The sequence below is a fragment of the Sprattus sprattus genome (assembly GCF_963457725.1).
Source record: "Sprattus sprattus genome assembly, chromosome: 7".
NCBI classification, from domain to species: domain Eukaryota; kingdom Metazoa; phylum Chordata; class Actinopteri; order Clupeiformes; family Clupeidae; genus Sprattus; species Sprattus sprattus.
Window position 1 is genome coordinate 27,109,685 of NC_137926.1, and position 18,548 is coordinate 27,128,232.

General features: G+C 44.6%; 1 protein-coding gene across 7 annotated transcripts in view; it reads left to right on the top strand.

Moving 5' to 3' along the window:
- The window catches only part of LOC308368325 (pleckstrin homology domain-containing family A member 5-like), a 112,639-nt gene that overhangs the window by 64,030 nt on the left and 30,061 nt on the right, over positions 1 to 18,548 (top strand). For all 7 annotated transcript variants that reach the window (XM_080842482.1, XM_080842478.1, XM_080842479.1 and 4 more), the window contains 4 exons: positions 7,862 to 7,945; positions 14,616 to 14,739; positions 15,080 to 15,184; positions 17,134 to 17,206. In XM_080842482.1, the coding sequence (XP_080698608.1) occupies positions 7,862 to 7,945; positions 14,616 to 14,739; positions 15,080 to 15,184; positions 17,134 to 17,206 (386 nt within the window). The remainder of the gene's footprint in view (positions 1 to 7,861; positions 7,946 to 14,615; positions 14,740 to 15,079; positions 15,185 to 17,133; positions 17,207 to 18,548) is intronic.

Here is an 18,548-nt window from a genome sequence, read left to right on the forward strand (position 1 = left end):
CGATTTGGATAGATTCTGTTTAGTTTACATTACATATGTTTTGCCCATATATGGGACTTTCAAGGAGTCAATACTTTTTTCCTAGCTGTTTGACTGTTGATGTGACACAAACAGGAAATGCGTGTTCCTTGAGGATGCAGGATGCTGTTGATGTGAATTGATGGGCAAGTTGATCCCACTGACTGCCTCAGACCTCTTTTTGGGTTATAAATGGAAGAGAAAAAAAAGATGGGCAACCCAAGTATTGTCGTTAATGATGCCTGAAATTGCATGCTGTTTGTTAAGAGGAAAATTTGGTTGGATGTAATTGCTAAAGATATGGAAAAAAGGAGTTCTGTGGTGTTTCACTTCTGTGGTGACGAAAGAAGGAAGCTGGATATTCTGAACTGAACTTGATTTCAGTCTTCTTTGAACACTTAAATATAACCCTGGTTAGATTGGTCTCCCCTGTATGATTACGTCCAAGCTCCCTCAGCCGCAAATCATTTTCCGCTTCTGGTGCCTTCGGAACGGAAACGGTTTATTTGCTCTCGGCGTCGTTGCCATGGCTGCATAATCTCGCTCAATCATTCGCCGGGCCAGTGAATGACCTTCACACTCATTGAGGATTGAGGCGACACAATCACATGTAAAATCTTGCGTCCAGAATCAAGGATCAAAATCCTCAGTGAGTGAAATCCCACAAAGCGTGTGAAACACGCCTTTGTTCCCTCTGCCTGAGCTCTATAGGGTGAGAAGAGGGAAGAGATCCGTGTTTTCCAGCCGCTCTCAGAACAGAAGGCCGGTTGAGTGCAACCCCTGACCCACACCTGCATCTGGATTTGCATCAGAGGAGATTACGCCCACTCCCTCTGCAGGTGCCTGCCTCCTGCAGAGCCATGCCTGCTCGGCTAAACTCAGAATGGATAATTACCTTTAGCTCTCTCGGATTCCTTTCACCATTGAGATTAATGTTGTAACATTAATACTTATTTGTCCATTTTAAGGTAGTTTTATTGTTTTTGCTAAGGTTTTCTTTTTTTGTATTTTCTTTTCCTTTTTATTTCTTCTTTGGGAAGAATTTGCACCCTTGAGCATTGTTCCACAGCTGCACACAGGGCCTTCCCCCTCCTGCTTTTGGCTCACATTTGAAAGAGCTACTGGCCCTGTTGTTCTCTCCTCTTCAATCCCTATTTTATCTGATTAACACCCCCACCCACCCACACTCTCGCCCTTGTTCTCTCCTCCACACACCACCAGCAGTGACCATCCGGCATTCAGGTTTCAGCCATAGGCTACAGAACACAGCCCCGCCTCTCCTTTGCAGTGCATCCTGGGATATGATGAGCTCATTAGCAGTGTTGCAGACACACCATTCACCTCGCAGAACCCCCCAGCTCAGGAATGCGATGCACCTTATTACCGCCTCAGGCCCTTGCTTTTGTGGGCTTGCCGCTTACTCCACATTGATAGTCGGGGGACGTGAAATCCACAACCAAACCCGACAATTTGGACCACAATGAGTCATATTGTGCTTTTTTATTGCAAGGCTTTATGCAGTTTAAGGAAATGGATGCAAATGGCAGCTTATGAATCAGCATGGCTGTAGAATCTGATCAAGCAATTAAGATTGCACTAACCAACATGTACGATTCTGGCTCTAAGTCCCTTTGGCTGCTTTGGCTTAACAGATTCAGTCATTTGTAGGCGATGTGATTCTACTGCTGCTTAATAGGCTTTCAATTAAAACAAATCAAAATCAATTCTGCTTGGCACGGAACTGCATATTTAACTGCTAGATGTGGTTTGGGCTGAGCCTGAAGGAAGAAGTGTGCCCCTGACCGCGGGCAAAAAGATGACTGTCACCACAACACGTGTGTCACAACATACAACATACATTCTCTCCTTTGGAGCAGCAATGGCACAATGAAAGTGTCACATGATACCCTAAGCGTCCCTTCTTATCTGAGACGTGTATGGGACAGCTTAGATGCCAGTGGCCTCAGGCATCCTGACATTTCTTTTGCGATTTATCAGGGTCTGTTGTTGGTCACACTATCAGATGTTTCGTTGAGATACAGTAGTTCGTAATGATGGCTGAAAGAAAGGCATTTTCAATTTCAAACTTTGTCAAGTTCAAGCAAGACCCTCAGACGAGTCACTGTGTAACTGTCAGTCACAGTCTAAGAGGAAAGGATCTTTTTCTTTGCTTCTTCCACATGTCTAGAAGCATTTTTCAAAGATGAAGCTTATTCAGTGTGCTCAATGCTTCGCTTATTTCAATGGACTTTCAGACTTTTGACACACTTGCTATTTGCATTTCTTTCACATTCTCCTTTCATTGTTAGTTGACCTCTTAACGTTTTTAATTTTTCTCCTAGGGCTTTTCCAGATGACCTGTGTTTTATAAGTAGCTAATCAGTGGTCTTCTAATGCCGTTTTAGTTGCTGTTGGCAGCTACTGAATGCATCTGGAGATTCCAGTTGTTTTAGAAATCTTAATATAAAACAGGCTAATAGACTACAAATATTTAAAACCATTCCTTTTAATTAATGTTTGTTTACAGTAGTTCAGCTGCCAAGGTCAGGACAGGCAAATCTGATCCAGTATTTGGACAACTGCTTTCCAGCTGCAGGAGCGGAGGGAGTCTAAATATGTTTTAAAATGAGTTAAAAACGGCACACTACCACATGTATGCATATTACCAAATCAGGCTTTCAATTAAAGGATGTTTGACAAAATGCTCAATGAAACAAAAACAGAAACATAGGGGTGTATGTGTCCTTTGAGAGGGGTAAAAAGACCTTAATGCTTAAGACACTAGTCAGGCTAAACAGCCGTTACTGCTGATGTTGGAGATCAACATGATTAATTGTGCTAATGATTTTCCATGTAACTCTTTCTCCCTCTGTCAGCACTGGTGAGTTTGTGATGAAAACGTGAACTAGAGAAAAGGGGCCATTTAAATGTTAATTACTACAGTTCTGAAACCGCGTGATGCAGCAACCGCCTCTCCCCTCTTCTCTCTCAGGATGCATTACTGCCATTCGCCTCACCACACAGCAGAGGCTTGGCCTGTTTGAAACTCCCCCTAAAGCCCCAGTCGGGTTCAGCAGCGGCATGAAGAACGAATGAAGACGGAAAGGCGAAACAGAGCAGAACTTCTGTCCTGTATTAGGGGGGAAAACGCTAGCACATGTGTTCACTACTGTGCTGTGTGTGCGGCTTCATCCAAGCAGTGCCCATTTTTATTGCTGCAACCACCAACCGCATTCTTCAAAGCCTGTTGAGTGCTATTTTAAAGTGAGAGGAAAACAAAGAGGGAGAATGGGGGAGATGATCTGCTTTTCAGTCTCCCCAATTAAATCTATCCTCAGTTTTCCCAGTGGGTAAACCAGGGTGGCATTTGGAGAGCTAGCCTGACAGACCTTGTGCGGAGAGAACTAACCTTGAATTTAATACCTCAGAGATTATACGTTTTGTGCCCCACCTTACTTTTAAAGGCTGTTTTTAGTTCCCCTCTTTCTAATTTAAGAAAACTACAGCTTTGCCCTCAATCCCCTTTTTATTTTACAGCTGGTAGGTCTAGTGAAATGTCAGCATACAGTCTCTGAAGTTTTGCAAATATCGTACATGAGTGTTTGGTTTCACTTTGTCTATTTTTACAATCAGTATGGACAGTTTGGGCTCCAGCTCTGGTGATCACTACCATATATAGCGTCCGGTCGTGTTTACCTCCAAATGTCTTGTGAAAGCTTGAAAAGACTCTTCATAGTGTCAGCCATGTGATTTTGGTTTGCAGTATGTAGCCTTAGATAGGCTATTAGTTATAACTGCTGTGCAAACTGTGACACATACCACTGCCTCAGGTGTGGGAGGGAGATGCTTGTGTTTGACACTCTTTTTTTCTCCCTTTTCTTCCCCTCTTCAGCCTGAAGTTTCTTCAAGTGTTGCTGGAGTCATACACCCCCACCTGCCTTCCCCCTAGCCCTTAAAAATCTGCTTGCTTTGTGCCTAGCCATGATAAAGACCCCAAAGCGTAGGCTACTGTTGTATTGCCAACTCATTCAAAAATGGACAACATTAATGACGATGTGCAGTTGTCTGTGGACACATCTGTAATTGCTTAGCATTAGAGGGCCCAGCATTGTTTATGCAGTGTCACAGGGCAGGCTTGAAAGAGCTCTTGTGTTGAACACAAGCTGTGGCAGCTGTGTTTTTGGCTAAAGACCGTAAGGGCTTTATGACACGTCTGTCAGAATGATGTACTCCGCTGCTCCTCCTCATGGGCCCCACGCCACCCTCTCCAGCACTTCAAGACCTCTGGCCTCTTGAGCTGCTCAAATTCCCTTTGAACTTAACACATACCCACACACACACGCAGACACACAATAATAAACTAACAAATGATAGGCTCTCGGGCTGCTTGGTGTGAAGCACAGGGCCGTGCCATTTCTTCCCATGTATGAAGTTTGTTTCCATGTGAGTCGGAGTCACATGCCCCTACACAATTACCAATGTGCTGCTCAGTAAATCCTCATCAATAACTTCTCCCCGCATCTTCGAGACCTTGGGCTCTGTGTGTTTTTCCTCCCGCAATCATGCTCTGCAAGTTCACCACATGTTGTGGTTCCAGAAGAACCGTGTGGAGTTTAATGCTCTGATTTATAGCCTGTGGGAAGCAGGCCAGACTGATGGATTGAGGAAGCTGGTAGGTTTTAACAGAGGCATTAGTGTACCCTGAAGTGAGGGGATAATATAGTGTTTCCAAAGCAAGAACTGACCCCAGAGTACTTTCTGGCGCACTGCAGTAGTTAGCAGGCAGCTCGGAGACTTGCTGGATATCTGATACATTCTTGTCTCGTGAAACATTGATGAGAATATGTGCAGGGGGACAGTGAGACACTTGGTAGGGTTTGATGTTGGTTGAGTATGCTGCGATGCGTGGGGACAACGGGGGAAGTTTAGTCAGTTTGCCAATTTGATTGGACTATATTGTTATCCTTATTTCATTGTTATCATAAGCATGGCTCAATCTTCTCTGATTTTTATTTATGCACCAGCCTGCTTTCATCTGCTAATTTTGTCAGTCAGGCCTGTCCGCTTCTCCATAGATGGACAGCTGGAGACGGTGGATGGCCAGACCCTGGATTGCTATCTGGTGCACAGCAGCAGTAAGCAGGCAGCTCAGAGACTTATTGGGCTTCCTCATCGGCTTTTGGTGGATATCTGATACATCCCTGCCTCTGTGGAGCAGTAATGAATATATACATACAGGGGGAGGGTGAGACTTTTAGGGGCATTTTATTTTGGTTGTGTATGCTGAGACACTATTCATTATTATCACTAGCATTGCCCATTCTCCTCTGAGATTCACTTGAGCACCAGCCTGCGTTCATCTGTTAATTTCGTCAGTCGGGGCTGTCCCCTTCTCCATACATGGACAGCTTGAAGCTGTGCATGGCCAGACCTCAGCCTGCTTGCATGGGGTCAGTCAGTGTAGACGTTTGTGAAGGCGTACTGAAAACAGACGGTGCCGTGAGTCTGCCACAAGACCACACCAGTTCCTCTCCTGCCAACAGTGCCCACATTAATTACAGACTGAAGCTGTGGCTTGGGCCTCTCGCCAGGCCGAGGTTGTAACTCGACCCACACACCCACCCACCCACCTACTCCCCATCTGCACGCTGCTCCACTCGACTAGTCATTATTATTTTTGGGTCACCCCTTGTGTGGGTGGAGCAGACCCTTTCCATATTGACTTAAATTCGATCGAGGTATTCGGCTGCCTCTCCTGATCCTTTAACATTTCAGATTAGACCTCGATTACGATCACCAAGCCTCCGCTGCGTTCTTCATTCTCTGGTGTTAATGTGCAGTGGACCCAAGACAGTCACAGTGTGTCACCTTATCAGGAGAGAGGAATGAAGAGCTCGTTACGTGCGGTATCCCTGCTTCCCTTCCCCCCACTGTCTGTGTGGTCGGCCCCTCTCATGCCACCAGCAGTAATTGTTGCTGTAAGTTTAATGACTACCATGGGAGGCTGTAATTGGGGCCCGGCCTAGCTTGCTGAGTGGGTGGATGCTTCCTTGTCCATGTGACGGGAGGTATGACTGAAGCAGGCAGCTCCGTCTCAGATACGCGCTGCAGCTGCAACTCTTCCACTGGTAGCACTGTTGCTGCCGGCTTGCTCAGTTGGTCGCACCACCACATGATTTTGTCACACTTTTTTTTTTCTTGGCACAGAAGGGTGTTAATGACCTTCCATGCTGATAAAAAGTTTTCCTAATTTGCACACTCTAGTTTTGCAACAATTTACACTTTGACAGTGATTTGATATTGCCTGAAGTTTAAAATTCAGTTTTTAAATCTGTTTTAATTTGGACCTCTCGTTGGCCTTCTCCACCAGCCTCCTCCCCTCTCTCCTCATGTGTTTTTGAAAATAAAGCGAAAGACCACATCAACTTTGGAACAGAGTTACAGTGAAATGGACTGCGTTACGCATTTTATCATCAGTGCACTTGTACATAAATGAAATGAAAGTGCAGGCAGAAAGAGTGTGTGCAAGGAGAGACTGACTGAGCCACAATGGCTACTTTCAACCACAATGGCTAACGCAGTACATGTGCCGGAGGGGCACCAAAACAGCCTCATGGTCATCATGCACTTGAACAATGGGACAATGTAGATTTTGTATTTACTTTTACTCTCACAAAAAAATCGTCGCATGTACCACACTTCTGGTCACAGTCTCGAGCCCTACACCTGGAGCACAGCTGGTGGCCGTGACGAGTCGCGTGACCTACTCTTCCATCAGGAGAGGAGAGGGATGCTGATGTTTTTACCATGTATTCCTCCAGGTCTGTGGATCCCTGAAGTGTGTAGTCCCTGAATTGTGAAGTTATTTTTCTATAAAACCTCGAGGTAGCTGAACTCTGAACCAGCGTTGCTGTTGAAGTAGTCTTGAGCTCCTGAGCTTGAGGGTGGCCGCCCTCAGGTAACGCACAGCAGATTAGATTTAGCCCAGTGATTGCTCTGTCTTTCTCTCTTGTCTGTAGGTTATGATTGGTTTCGCTCTGGTTAACTTTGCTGCCCTCGGAGGGGGAATGGGTTGGAGGCACTCAGTGAGAGAAAAGTTGCAGTTGCTTTTTTTTTTTCAGCATTTGATCCAATGTGGTTGAAGGCTCTCTATCAGTCAGTGAGGCAGACCTCTATATCATATCATCCAGATGAATGCAGCTGCAAACGGCCATCAGTCATGTTTATGAAGCAGAATCATCCAGATCATTGGACATGCCTTCAAATAAATCTTGGATTTATGAGGTTAAAGCATTGGAATATTTAATTGGTCAACAAAAGCATTTCTTATGTGTATGTCCGTGTTATGACCAAGTGTTTTCTTAGGTGGCTGGTATTGCACACATGAAATGGTTTATGTTTGTCTGGGTCTACACATTACGTCATTCGACGAATAAGGCAAATAGCTGGGGTGCACACAGCCAATAAAGGAACAAAACAAACTGTTGATCTTAAGTTGACTTCGCATTTTGGAGAGAAGGCAGCACTGACTTTTTAGGTGCCTAATAGAGACTTTTTTTAGAGTGCGACTCAGTCGGGTCCTGGGTGTGGTGGAGCGGAGGGGAGGGGAGGGTGAGACACCTTCCCTCAGTGTGGAATCTGACAGCCACTTGTGTAATATTTACCTCCATGCTACTTGCCAACCCCAAGAGTACAGCTAAAAACAGTGACAATCTCTACTGACAGGCCAGCGATTACTCTGATGATAGATCCTGACATTCTGAATTTTTTCTCTTTCCCTCTGCCTCCCTCTCTCTCCCTCCCCCTCTTTATTCCTCTCTCTCTTCTGTCTATCTCTTCACAGCCACAATGAGCGCAAGGTGACCTGCAAGCACCCTGTCACAGGCTCTCCCTCTCAAGACAACTGCATCTTTGTCGTCAACGAACAGTAAGTCTCTTCACTTACCTCAACAGTGGGGAATGTTACCGGGTGGCATTTTTTCATAATTTCAGCAATGACACTCACTTCCTGTTCGCCAAAGGATTGTGTCAAAACATCTCTGTTTGAGAACAGTTGACACCATGACTCTAGGGTATCAATGCTTCTCTTATTTGGACAAGTGAGTTGGGGTTTGGATGAAGCTGGAATGCCTAGTCTGTCATAGCTTTCAACTTATGCTGCTCTCTGTTTTCCAGTTTCTGAGTTCTAGTTTCATTGTTTCTATAAACGTGTTTTGATGTTCCAGTGAATGAATATGTCGTATTTACTGAAATTATTGAGGTCATAAAAGGACCACTTGAGAAAAATGTCTCTGTTGCTGGTCAGATGTTTTTCTCCCCAGCAGCATCGGGTCTGAGATAACGTTTCTGGGAAGACTTCATGAACTGAAGAGGCAGAACAGAAAGCCATTGTACTGCAGGGGTCTGGTGATGGGGAGAAAGTGGACTTTTTCCCATTCCCCTGGTCGTCCTTTTGAGGACTGTTGCTTTACAACTCTCCCATCTCTTCCACACCTCCAGTCACTGGCTATGAGTGCCCTGGCTAAATATATTAGTCTGCATTTTCACCAGACTCCCCTGTTCTACCTCTCTAATTAAGGGAGCTATTGAGAGAACCATGAGATCTATAGCATCTCGGCACAGCCAGGCACCAAACTTTAGGAATCGTTGTCCCTCGCCCCGTAATAGATATTTTGTTCCGCCTCTTAGATTCACAAGGGCTGTAAATCTGTTAAATTAGGCGATTTGTCCACATGACAGGCTGCACTCCTCCCTCACCAAAAGCCTCTCCCCTCCAACAACTAGCACCGCGCTAACTTTGAGTCCCCTTGCCAAAAAGATCTTTGCCTGTGTCTGCAGCAGTTGCTCGTCACGCCCAGTGGAGAGGGAGTTTTGGGAGATGAGTATGTGCTTCAGACTCTTTCTGCCTCCTTCACAGTTTCACCTTTCCTGCCAACTTCTGCCAGCCTCTCCTGATGAATTGCCCTAAATGAGGGCCACTAGAAGAGGAAGGGAACTGTGGGTTTCGTTGTCTCTTCCATATTGCTGCAAGAAGTAACTCTGGCCATACTTACAAACTAACTATTTGCCGGCCTATATAGCAGGAAAGTCATGAAACTATTTTTACTATCCACTCAGATGAACAACTTTTATTTCACTGCTGTTTGAAATGGATTTACTGAGATTTCTGAAGGTGTCCCCTTGGGGAGTGCCCATTATGTGGCCCTGTAAGAATGCAGTGTTTCTTTAACTGAGTTATGAAATCACAATCCTATATTTTGCCTTTGTGGCCTTTCCAAAACTTTATTTGTCATAGTTGATGCGGATAAATCGGCTTTGTTTTGAATTCCAAGCCAGTAGGGCAAAATGTACAAGTGACACATGGTCTCTGTCCTAGCCACATTCTTCAGCTCGCACTCAATAAGCTGTTTCTGTTCTTCTGAGGAAGTCTGTGCCAGAAGGCAGCCTTAAATCTGGGTAGAGCATAGTAATGGCACAGTGGAGCCTGGCCTGCAGACCAAGCAATCCAATAGGTCTATTCTCTGAATAGGAATACCCAGCCGGAAAATGCAGAGTTACCGTTAACATAGCCCTACCTATATCTAAACCAAACCTGCCTTGTTAATGGGACACATACTTAAGCATGGTGCAGTTCTTTCCCCAGAAGTCCCTGTCTTCATTCTCTACACTTTCCTCCTCAGTTGCTGCTGTTTTTGTGTGTTGTTTCTTAGAAGACTCTCTAGTTGGGAATGCAGTATTTCAGCTGAGGTGTGGATAACATAGTTGTCCTTCCCTTGTTAACAGATCCCATCTAGTCTAGCCTGGCCACCCGCAACCGATTGCTTAGTTTCACGTGGACTGTTCATATTTTCAGGGCAGTCCCTGACTGAGTGTGTGGAAAGCTTATAAAGGCTTATTGGCAGATTCATGCTAAAGGTTTACTGTTTCTCCCTTTTGCTCTGTTTTGCTTTTAGCTTGAATTGTGGGAAAATCGTTCGCCCTATCTTACACAGGTAATGCCTGTATGTCTTTGCAGTGGGTTGCTTTGATATCACACCCAGTTTTTATGTTTTTTTAAGTTGGCCATTTTGTATACTTCAACATCCCATGTTCCATCAAACAAATTCATTTTCAGAGATAAAGTTGTGGGGTCCAGTGTTTTGTATAATAATTTAAATCTGAACCCAGATTATGTTAACTCTCATTTGTTAGATGGTTAAATGAATACAAATTACAATACAACATAGTGAGGGTGAGTCTGTTCACATGGAAAGGCAATCGGTCTGCAAACGAAAATATGATATTTACACTAGGCTTCCACACAGCGAAACACCTCGCTAATTTTGCTTATCACTTTTCTGGGGGTGTTGTGGCGAAAACAGCAAGTGTAATTAGTGCATAGCTAGCCAGCCAGCTTGAAAGTTCAAGTTCAAGATTTACAGGGCTCTATTTGCCTCGACTTAGTGGATGTTACATATTTATAAACAACAATTTGTGTTGATGGAGACAATGTTTCGATGCTAATGTTACAGTATGCCTTGCTGGCTGGCAAAAGTTCAAGTTCAAGATTTACAGGGCTCTATTTGCCTCGACTTAGTGGATGTTACATATTTATAAACAACAATTTGTGTTGATGGAGACAATGTTTCGATGCTAATGTTACAGTATGCCTTGCTGGCTGGCAAAAGTTCAAGTTCAAGATTTACAGGGCTCTATTTGCCTCGACTTAGTGGATGTTACATATTTATAAACAACAATTTGTGTTGATGGAGACAACGTTTCGATGCTAATGTTACAGTATGCCTTGCTATGCTGGAGTTACAACAATATGTAGTTGTGGTGTCTGAAAACGTTAGGGGTTAGCTTGTCAGCTAGCTCTAAAGTTTGAGTGCTTAAATTGAGATCTATAGTGGTCTGTTTGCCTGACTAAGTTCATGTTACATCAACATGTAAACAACAGTATGTGTGAATGTAGAAACTAATGGTTGCCTTTTAATCATATTAATGCTTTCATGCTACATGTGGCTTTAAGCCAGAGATTTTGTGATGCCCGCCTCTCTAGAGAGCATTACAAATCAAACACATCACACACTGAAACTCATTGGTTCTCACATGGTTTTCATTTGCATAAAGTTAGTGACTGAGTGAGAGATGATCTCAGTTTAGCTTGCTTCGCCAGATTCACACCAATTCTGCCCAATCAGAGCTTATTTTCGGCCCATACAACCTGAAAGAGAATAAAAGGAAATTCGCTGTGTAATGGAAGCCTATTACTAGCCTACCATCCATTTCAGAAATGTGTGAAATTTTTACTGCCGTCAGTATAGTGTGTTTGGGGAAGGGGTCAGATGATGTAGTTGAAGACTAAATTACTTCACAGTTCAGGCTCAACAGCCCTAGAGTGAGACATGTAACACCTTCTTCCATCAGCATTACACAGGACTTACACTGCAAGCAGTGTCTGAAACAGCAACATGGTCATCTTGACATCCTAAGAATGTTTCTCATATTTCCTTTTTTCTGTTGTTTTTTGTTTACCTGCAGGATACACAGGTAAGACAAATTGTTCTGCTGTGGCGTTATGAAATGAGAGAACATGGTGTTTGTGTGGTGGGCCTAGAAAAACACGTCTGTCTTTGGTCTGTTTCCATCCCTGTTTCGTGTTTGTATGTGGGGTCGGGTGGATCAGCCCCATGGTGAAAGCCAAGGGTTGGCCCCTTAAGACAAAAGGACCCAAAGCTGTCAGCCATTGACACTGCCGACTGCTGAGTGGCCATGTCCAAAAACTGCTGAGCCACCCGTCTGTCCAGGTCTTCCTCTGTGTTTGGCCTCAGGGCCCCCTTTGAGCTTTTCTCTCTGGCCACTGAGCGACCAGGCTGGCTGGCAGGCTGGCTGGCTGGCTGCACACATAAGAGACTGCTGATGCAGGAGTGGATCTTTTTTTTTGTCTCTGCATGTATGCCCATTAGCCCTGCTATCACTGGCTACACGTGGGCCTCCTTTACTCTGTGTTCTTCAATGATTGACCCTGGGTGTCAATTTAACACAACACTCTGAATACTGTGCAGCTTATAGGCTAAGCTAAGTTGAGGCATAAACAAAGCTCGGGCCAGCTGGCATTGGCAATATACCTTTGCCTTGGCATGTTTTCCTAATGTAATAACTATAATCCAGAGATATAACTCTAATCCAGTAAACCTGTTAGGTATTTACTTAAGAGTGTGGCTTGATATGCTCAATGACTTGAAGCATTACAGGATGCTAAGCCTGTAGAAATCACTGCACTGGTATACAGCACAGACCGTATGGTAAAAATGTGATGAGCACAACACATTTCCAAAAAATGTGTTGCTCCTTATTGCGCTCACGCACACACACACACAAACAGTGGTGGTGTGAAGCAGCTGTTCTGCAGAGTCCTGCCTTTCACCAACCTCTGCCCCAATACCCTCCAAACAGATTGAGCTGAACCTTCTCTTCCCGGTGGCTGTCTTAACGACCAGAGACTCTCGATGCCTCCCAATTAGTTTGGGGCCCCGCTCATTGTCATGCTGGTGTGATTCAGAAGATCAGCATTGGGACGCCACAGTGAGTCAGAGTCCTCAACCATCTGCAATCTGCTTTCAGCCCGCAGTCAGGCACCCCAATCCAGCCCTCCACGTCGGTGGGACGGCAGGCAATTTGACACGTTCACAGCCACAGATTTCAGACGTGCGTGACAATCATGGGACTGCTGTTAATTAGCAACAGCATGCGTGCGTGCATACACACACGCGCTCACTTGGGTAGGCGCTAACCCATTGAGTATGAGGCTCTGAGAGACACTCTAATCAGCCCTGGGGGAAACAATGAAGCAAGCTTGCTATGGCACTGTCGGCTACTGTGAATCACAAAGTGATGCAGTATTGATTTTACTTGGAAATCAGATCCAGGTCAATGATTGGGTTTGCTGTCTCTGCAGAACTAAAGCAGGGCCAGGAAGACCATAAGCCCTGATTCGATACTTTCTTAGTTAGTTAAGTGTTACTTAAGTGGTGGCCTTTACACGGCAACCACTATAAAATATATGGCGATTTAAACGTGTTGTAAAGATATGAAGTCGTTGTATTCTTAGAAAAGGCTTAGACTTACCATACCATTTTTGCATACTCATTATAGAGAGTCTAGTTTGTCTTTAAATGTTGTTTTCTTTGTCCATTTTGTCCTTTGTTCAGTGACATGTGATCACATTTGTGTATGTTATAGACGTAATAGGGCCTATGTGTGTGTGGTATCCCACCTTTGTGTGGGTATGTCTGTGAGTGTCTTTTTGTCCAAGTAGTGTCCTGCACGGGAATGCAAAGTTGTTAAATGTTGGATGTTTTTAACTGATTGCTACCTTGTTGTACAGAGGTGATCTATGTGGACCCATATGCTTGCTGTCCATGGTGTTGAGCAAATTTGCCATGTGAATTGTGTGAAGCATGTCTGTGACTTAATGAACTATCTGCTCTAAATGAAGAGAAGTGGGTAGAAATGCTTAATCGGGTGAAGTGGTAGGAGGCAGATATTTTGGTTGTTTACTGTTTCTGTTGTCATTTGGTTTCCTGCTGTTCTGCTATTGTACTCCGAGGGGGTGGGGGGGGGGGATGGATACAGATGGATACATGTATCAGGATGAAAACATATTCGCATACTTGCACCATATGTAGACGATATGATCCCATGTAACATAAAAAGGTATATGATGCATTCAGAATTAATAGTGGATAAAATGGAGAGAGTAGAAAGTATTGGGTGTAGAACAGCTTGGTGGGTATACAGTGTCATCATAAGGTTACTATATTAAGGATAAGCAAAGCAATGAAGCGGAAAACTAAGTCAGTGATGGCATACATTTACTGTATATCAGGGGTCAATAGGCTGGCACACAGTACATGTATCATAAGCAGAGTAGAGTCTGTGTATAACAGTCTGGTTGGAATGCTCTTGAGTAGGAGGGGAAGAAAAGAGACAATGTGAGTGAGCATAGACATAACATAAAAACTGGGACACAAACCCTGATCCCCGTAGCCTCTCGAAGAGGACAACAAGTAATATAGTTCTTGAATGCACTATACAATCCTGCTGCTGTTTAATTTATGAAAGGAAAACTTTGGGGCCAATTTAAAGTGCAGTGACACAAAGGACTTTATCTGTAGCTTAATGACATGAGGGAAGTAATTGGCTTGATTCATATAGTGAACTTTGCCTTTCCTCCTCCTCCTCCCCTCTTTTTATCTGGGTTCCCTAAATGAGCAATGCTGAGACGCAGAGATAAAGAGAAAATAGAGGGAGAGAGAGAGAGAGAGTCTCATTAAGGGTAAAAGTTTGGAGCCGCGGTGGTTTGGACAGAATGAGCTAAAGTGAGCTCAGCCAAGGATCAGTCAGGTCTGCAGGGACGTATTTAAGTTGCGCCATCTCACCACAATCAGCCGTGAACCCCAGGCCTGCCCTCAACCTCTCTAGGTTAGGCTCTGTGCCAGGTCTGCACCGGATGCTCTGTGATGCTTCTCTTCATCTCAAACCCCCCTTTTATCTCTCTCTCTCTCTCTCTCCCTGTCTCTCTCTTTCTGTTTCTCTGTCTTTTGTCTATTCAGGCCCGCACCCAAACCGCCAGCGAATGAGAAGAAGGACCGGCCACTGAGCACCATGAGCGAAACGTCCAACTACGGTGGCTCCGGCGACTATGCCACCTATCCCAGCAGCCCTGCAGGCACGCGAGTAAGGGGACAGACACACATACTTACATGCACGTGCACACACGCTATATTCTAAGTTTGGCATCCTTTCATGGTCAAAGATATTATCTAAATGGTTCATAGGTTCTCAATATCCCTGGGCCATTCTACATTATGAAGTATTCCATTTCTACTATAGCGTAAGAATATAACATAAAATTGAAGTTTTACCTGATATTTAATTATCCCATACTTGTATTATTTTATATCGTTATTGACATTCAAATTAAAGGATGAATTAAATGGTGATCTGCATTCTGAAGGAACCTTGAGTTTTTGTGTCTGTTTAAGTAAGTGCTCTCTTTATATTTTGTACTTTTCAGCCATCAAGACCCTCTAAAAAAATTCATAATTTTGGAAAGAGGTCAAACTCCATAAAGAGAAACCCCAATGCTCCAGTTACTAAAAGTAACTGGCTTTACAAACAGGTGAGTGTCCCTTTTCTTTTGGCCTTGCTCTTTACAAGCAGGTGAGTGTCTTTTGTCCTTGCTGTTTTGTTCTTGCCATTTTAATTCACATCAGCCCGTAAACAGTAAAAACAACAACAATATAATCGTTTAAATAATTTTTTGTTCTTGCCAAAAACACCCTCATCCTTTTTAAGAGCGGTAACATTGATAGCAGAGAGACCCTGAGAATGTTTGCACACTCATTTCATTTGGCCTTGGTTTAGCTTTTCTCTCCCTCAATGTGATGCATAATGGAGGAGTCTCACAAAGCCTCCAGATCTGATCAAAGTGTTGAGGCTTAGCGGTGTGTGCTCTGAATGCCCCCCCCCCCCCCCCCCCCCCTTGCTTTGTGTCTCTCAGCGACCATGCTGGTCAAGCGGCGCTCAAAAGAATAGCCCCGCCCCACAGCTCACCAAACCTCTGTGAACAGGGTAGAGCCGGCCTCTCCCTCCTTCTGTCTTTTTCACCTCTCGCTCATTCTCTCTTCCTGTCTCTGTTTCGGTCACTCTCTCTCTCTCCCTCTGCAGTGCTGTCTGTCCAGAGAGCACACACCTTTCTTTCTTTCAGGCTTTGTTTCCTTCTTTGTCACTCTTCTGTTGTGCTCTTGCTCTCTCCTTTTCATCCTTCTTTCTCTCTATCTGCCTCTCCTCTTCTCCCCAGCGGTAGTCCCACTGTTTGAGGGGAACAGTTTCTCTCACTCTCTCTCTATCTCTCTCTCTCTCTTCTCTTCTCCTTTCAATAAGGGACTCTGCGGTGGTCTTAAAAAGAACCTCCCCACCCAATCGCATCCTTCCTCCACCTCAGCAGTTTGTTACCCCCCAACGCGTTGATGACTTAATTACCTATGATATCATCCGTGGAGGGGGAAGCCGCAAGGTCCTTTCTCCTGCACTTTTGGGCTAGGGAGGTTTGGCCGCGGGCCACCATCTTTGAGAGTGAGCCAGGCGTTCCTCCTCCATCAGGCCTGAGGTGGGGAGGAGAGGTCCTCCTGTGAGCACTCAATGCCCTTCAACTCCCCACCGTCCAACCAACTAAACACTGGTCTGATTTAGGAGACTTTCATTTTCTTCCTTTTTGTTATTGTGTATCGCTGCTCTCAACCCAAGAGAAACTTTTGCACAGCATGATCCTGAGAGATGAAAATTGGCAGACCAATTAAAAATCATCCCTACTGATTCTGACTCCAGATTGAAAGCACCACCTGATCAAAGGGATCAAAGAAAAAGTAGATTGGAGTCAGGAGGCTGTGGAATGCTCTTCCTATATCAAGTCTTTTACTTTAAATGAACTCTATTGATCAGCACTCTTTGTAATTTTATAACTTGTAGCAGATTCATGTAGCAGGGCAAGGATTACATAAATGAATTACAGTCTCTCATCTTGAATGGGGTTCGTGTTCCTCTTGGTCTGATTCTGAAATATGTCTGTTTGTGAATCTGTACTTTCATTTCCAAATCCAGTGATACTGTGTATGTGTCGATTTGTTTGTCTACTGGGGGAAGTCAGCAAGAAGGATAGCTACTTGAGATAGCTGTGTGAGTGTTAAGGATGAAGAGTGTGTGTGTGTGTGTGTGTGTGTGTGTGTGTGTGTGTGTGTGTGTGTGTGTGTGTGAGTGAGCCTGCAAGTGCCGTGGCCCTGTCCATGTAATGCCAACAGACAGGCCACCAGTGACCTTCCCCTGAGGTGTTGTTAAGGGTTTTAAATAGCATGCCTGGACGTCCTTGGAAGGCGACATCACTGGATTGAGACGGCCGTGTATTGTTCCCAGAGAGAGCAGGAGTTTGAACTGTGGAGATAACATCGCTCGCAGATATCACATGCCTGCCCCCACCCCCACCCGTCGCCTCTTTGTCACTGTTCACTGTCAGAAATAAGCGCTCTGCCCTGACCGACCATGTCTCTCTCCCCCCCGCCTATGTCTCTGCAGGACAGCACAGGGATGAAGCTGTGGAAAAAGAGGTGGTTCGTGCTGTCTGACATGTGCCTCTTCTACTACAGAGGTGAGTGCTCTACGCCCCCGCGCACACACACACACACACACACACACACACCTTGCTTGTCTGTCAGTGGTGCTGAGTGGAAACAGGCTCTTGTTAATGGGGGACGAGGTTGTCCGTCACAAGCGTTATCACCCCTCCTCCATCCCCGACGCACCAGTGATTTATAGCCACGCTGTTATCACCCCCAAAACCAACTCTACCCTCCAGTTAATTGTAAGGCTCAAAAGGCTTGACGATCCACAGTTCTGCTCAGCATCTTGCAGACTCCCATATGGCGCCTCAGTGATAAACAACAAGCCATCGGCCCATGGTGTTATTAGCCCGAGTGTCTTGAACTCTGCATGCCAAAAGTGAAGTTAAATGCGTTGTTAAGTGTTAAGTGTGTTTATGTTTGGTTTGGTATGCTCTAGGCTAAACATGAAGTGTGTTGGAGGGTGCTTTGAACCATCAAGGCATTATCACCTCGCCCATATGACCTCAGGGCCACACAAGGCCTTATGGGTAATTGAGTGCAGCATTCACAAATAATATCTTTGTTGATGCACTATCATTATGAAATATTGAGGACACAATCAGACAGACAGTTATCCTATCAACTTCAAGATTCTGATTTAATAACGGCTGTATGAACCACTAGAGTGCTAGAGCATGGCCATTAGATCAGATTGTCCCTTCATTATTCCTGGAAGAGGTGTGATTGGTGTGCCTATCCATTTATCTTCCTCTGAATCTGGACAGACCGTGTTAATTGTTTAAAAAAGATCAGACATTTTAGTTGTTGCTTTGGTATTCTTTTTTAAACACGGCGCACCATCATGTGTAATACAAGGGCTGTTTAGCTAATGATACATTGCTTTGTATTCATCATTGGCTGTTATCAGCACTGATTTTCCATGCTTAATGTGAAATACGACAAAGTCGAGTAAATCAGATGGAAACATCTGATCCAATAGCAATGACCCCAGGTGTACAAGCAGCACTTGCGAGCAGCACAGAGAAGCCTGGCACTCGTTCCAGCCAGCTCCATATATAAATCGGGGCTGGACATTGACAGGGCTTATTTTGGCCGACTGCCCTCCGCCACAAATTTCAGACGGGTTGTGACAAGAGCAAACACAAAACTAAAGGCCATTTGGACCAGGCGAGAGCGTGAAGGTCATGAACTACACTCAAATAACCCATTCCTGCTTAGTTTATTCAACTCCAGCGAGAGCTATGAGCTATGCGTTAGAGAGAGAGAGAGAGAGAGAGAGAAAAAAATCTATTCAATTTGACATACCCATTCGGATCTGGCTCAAAATATTCCAAACAATTATTGAACCAATCGCATTATACGGCAGTG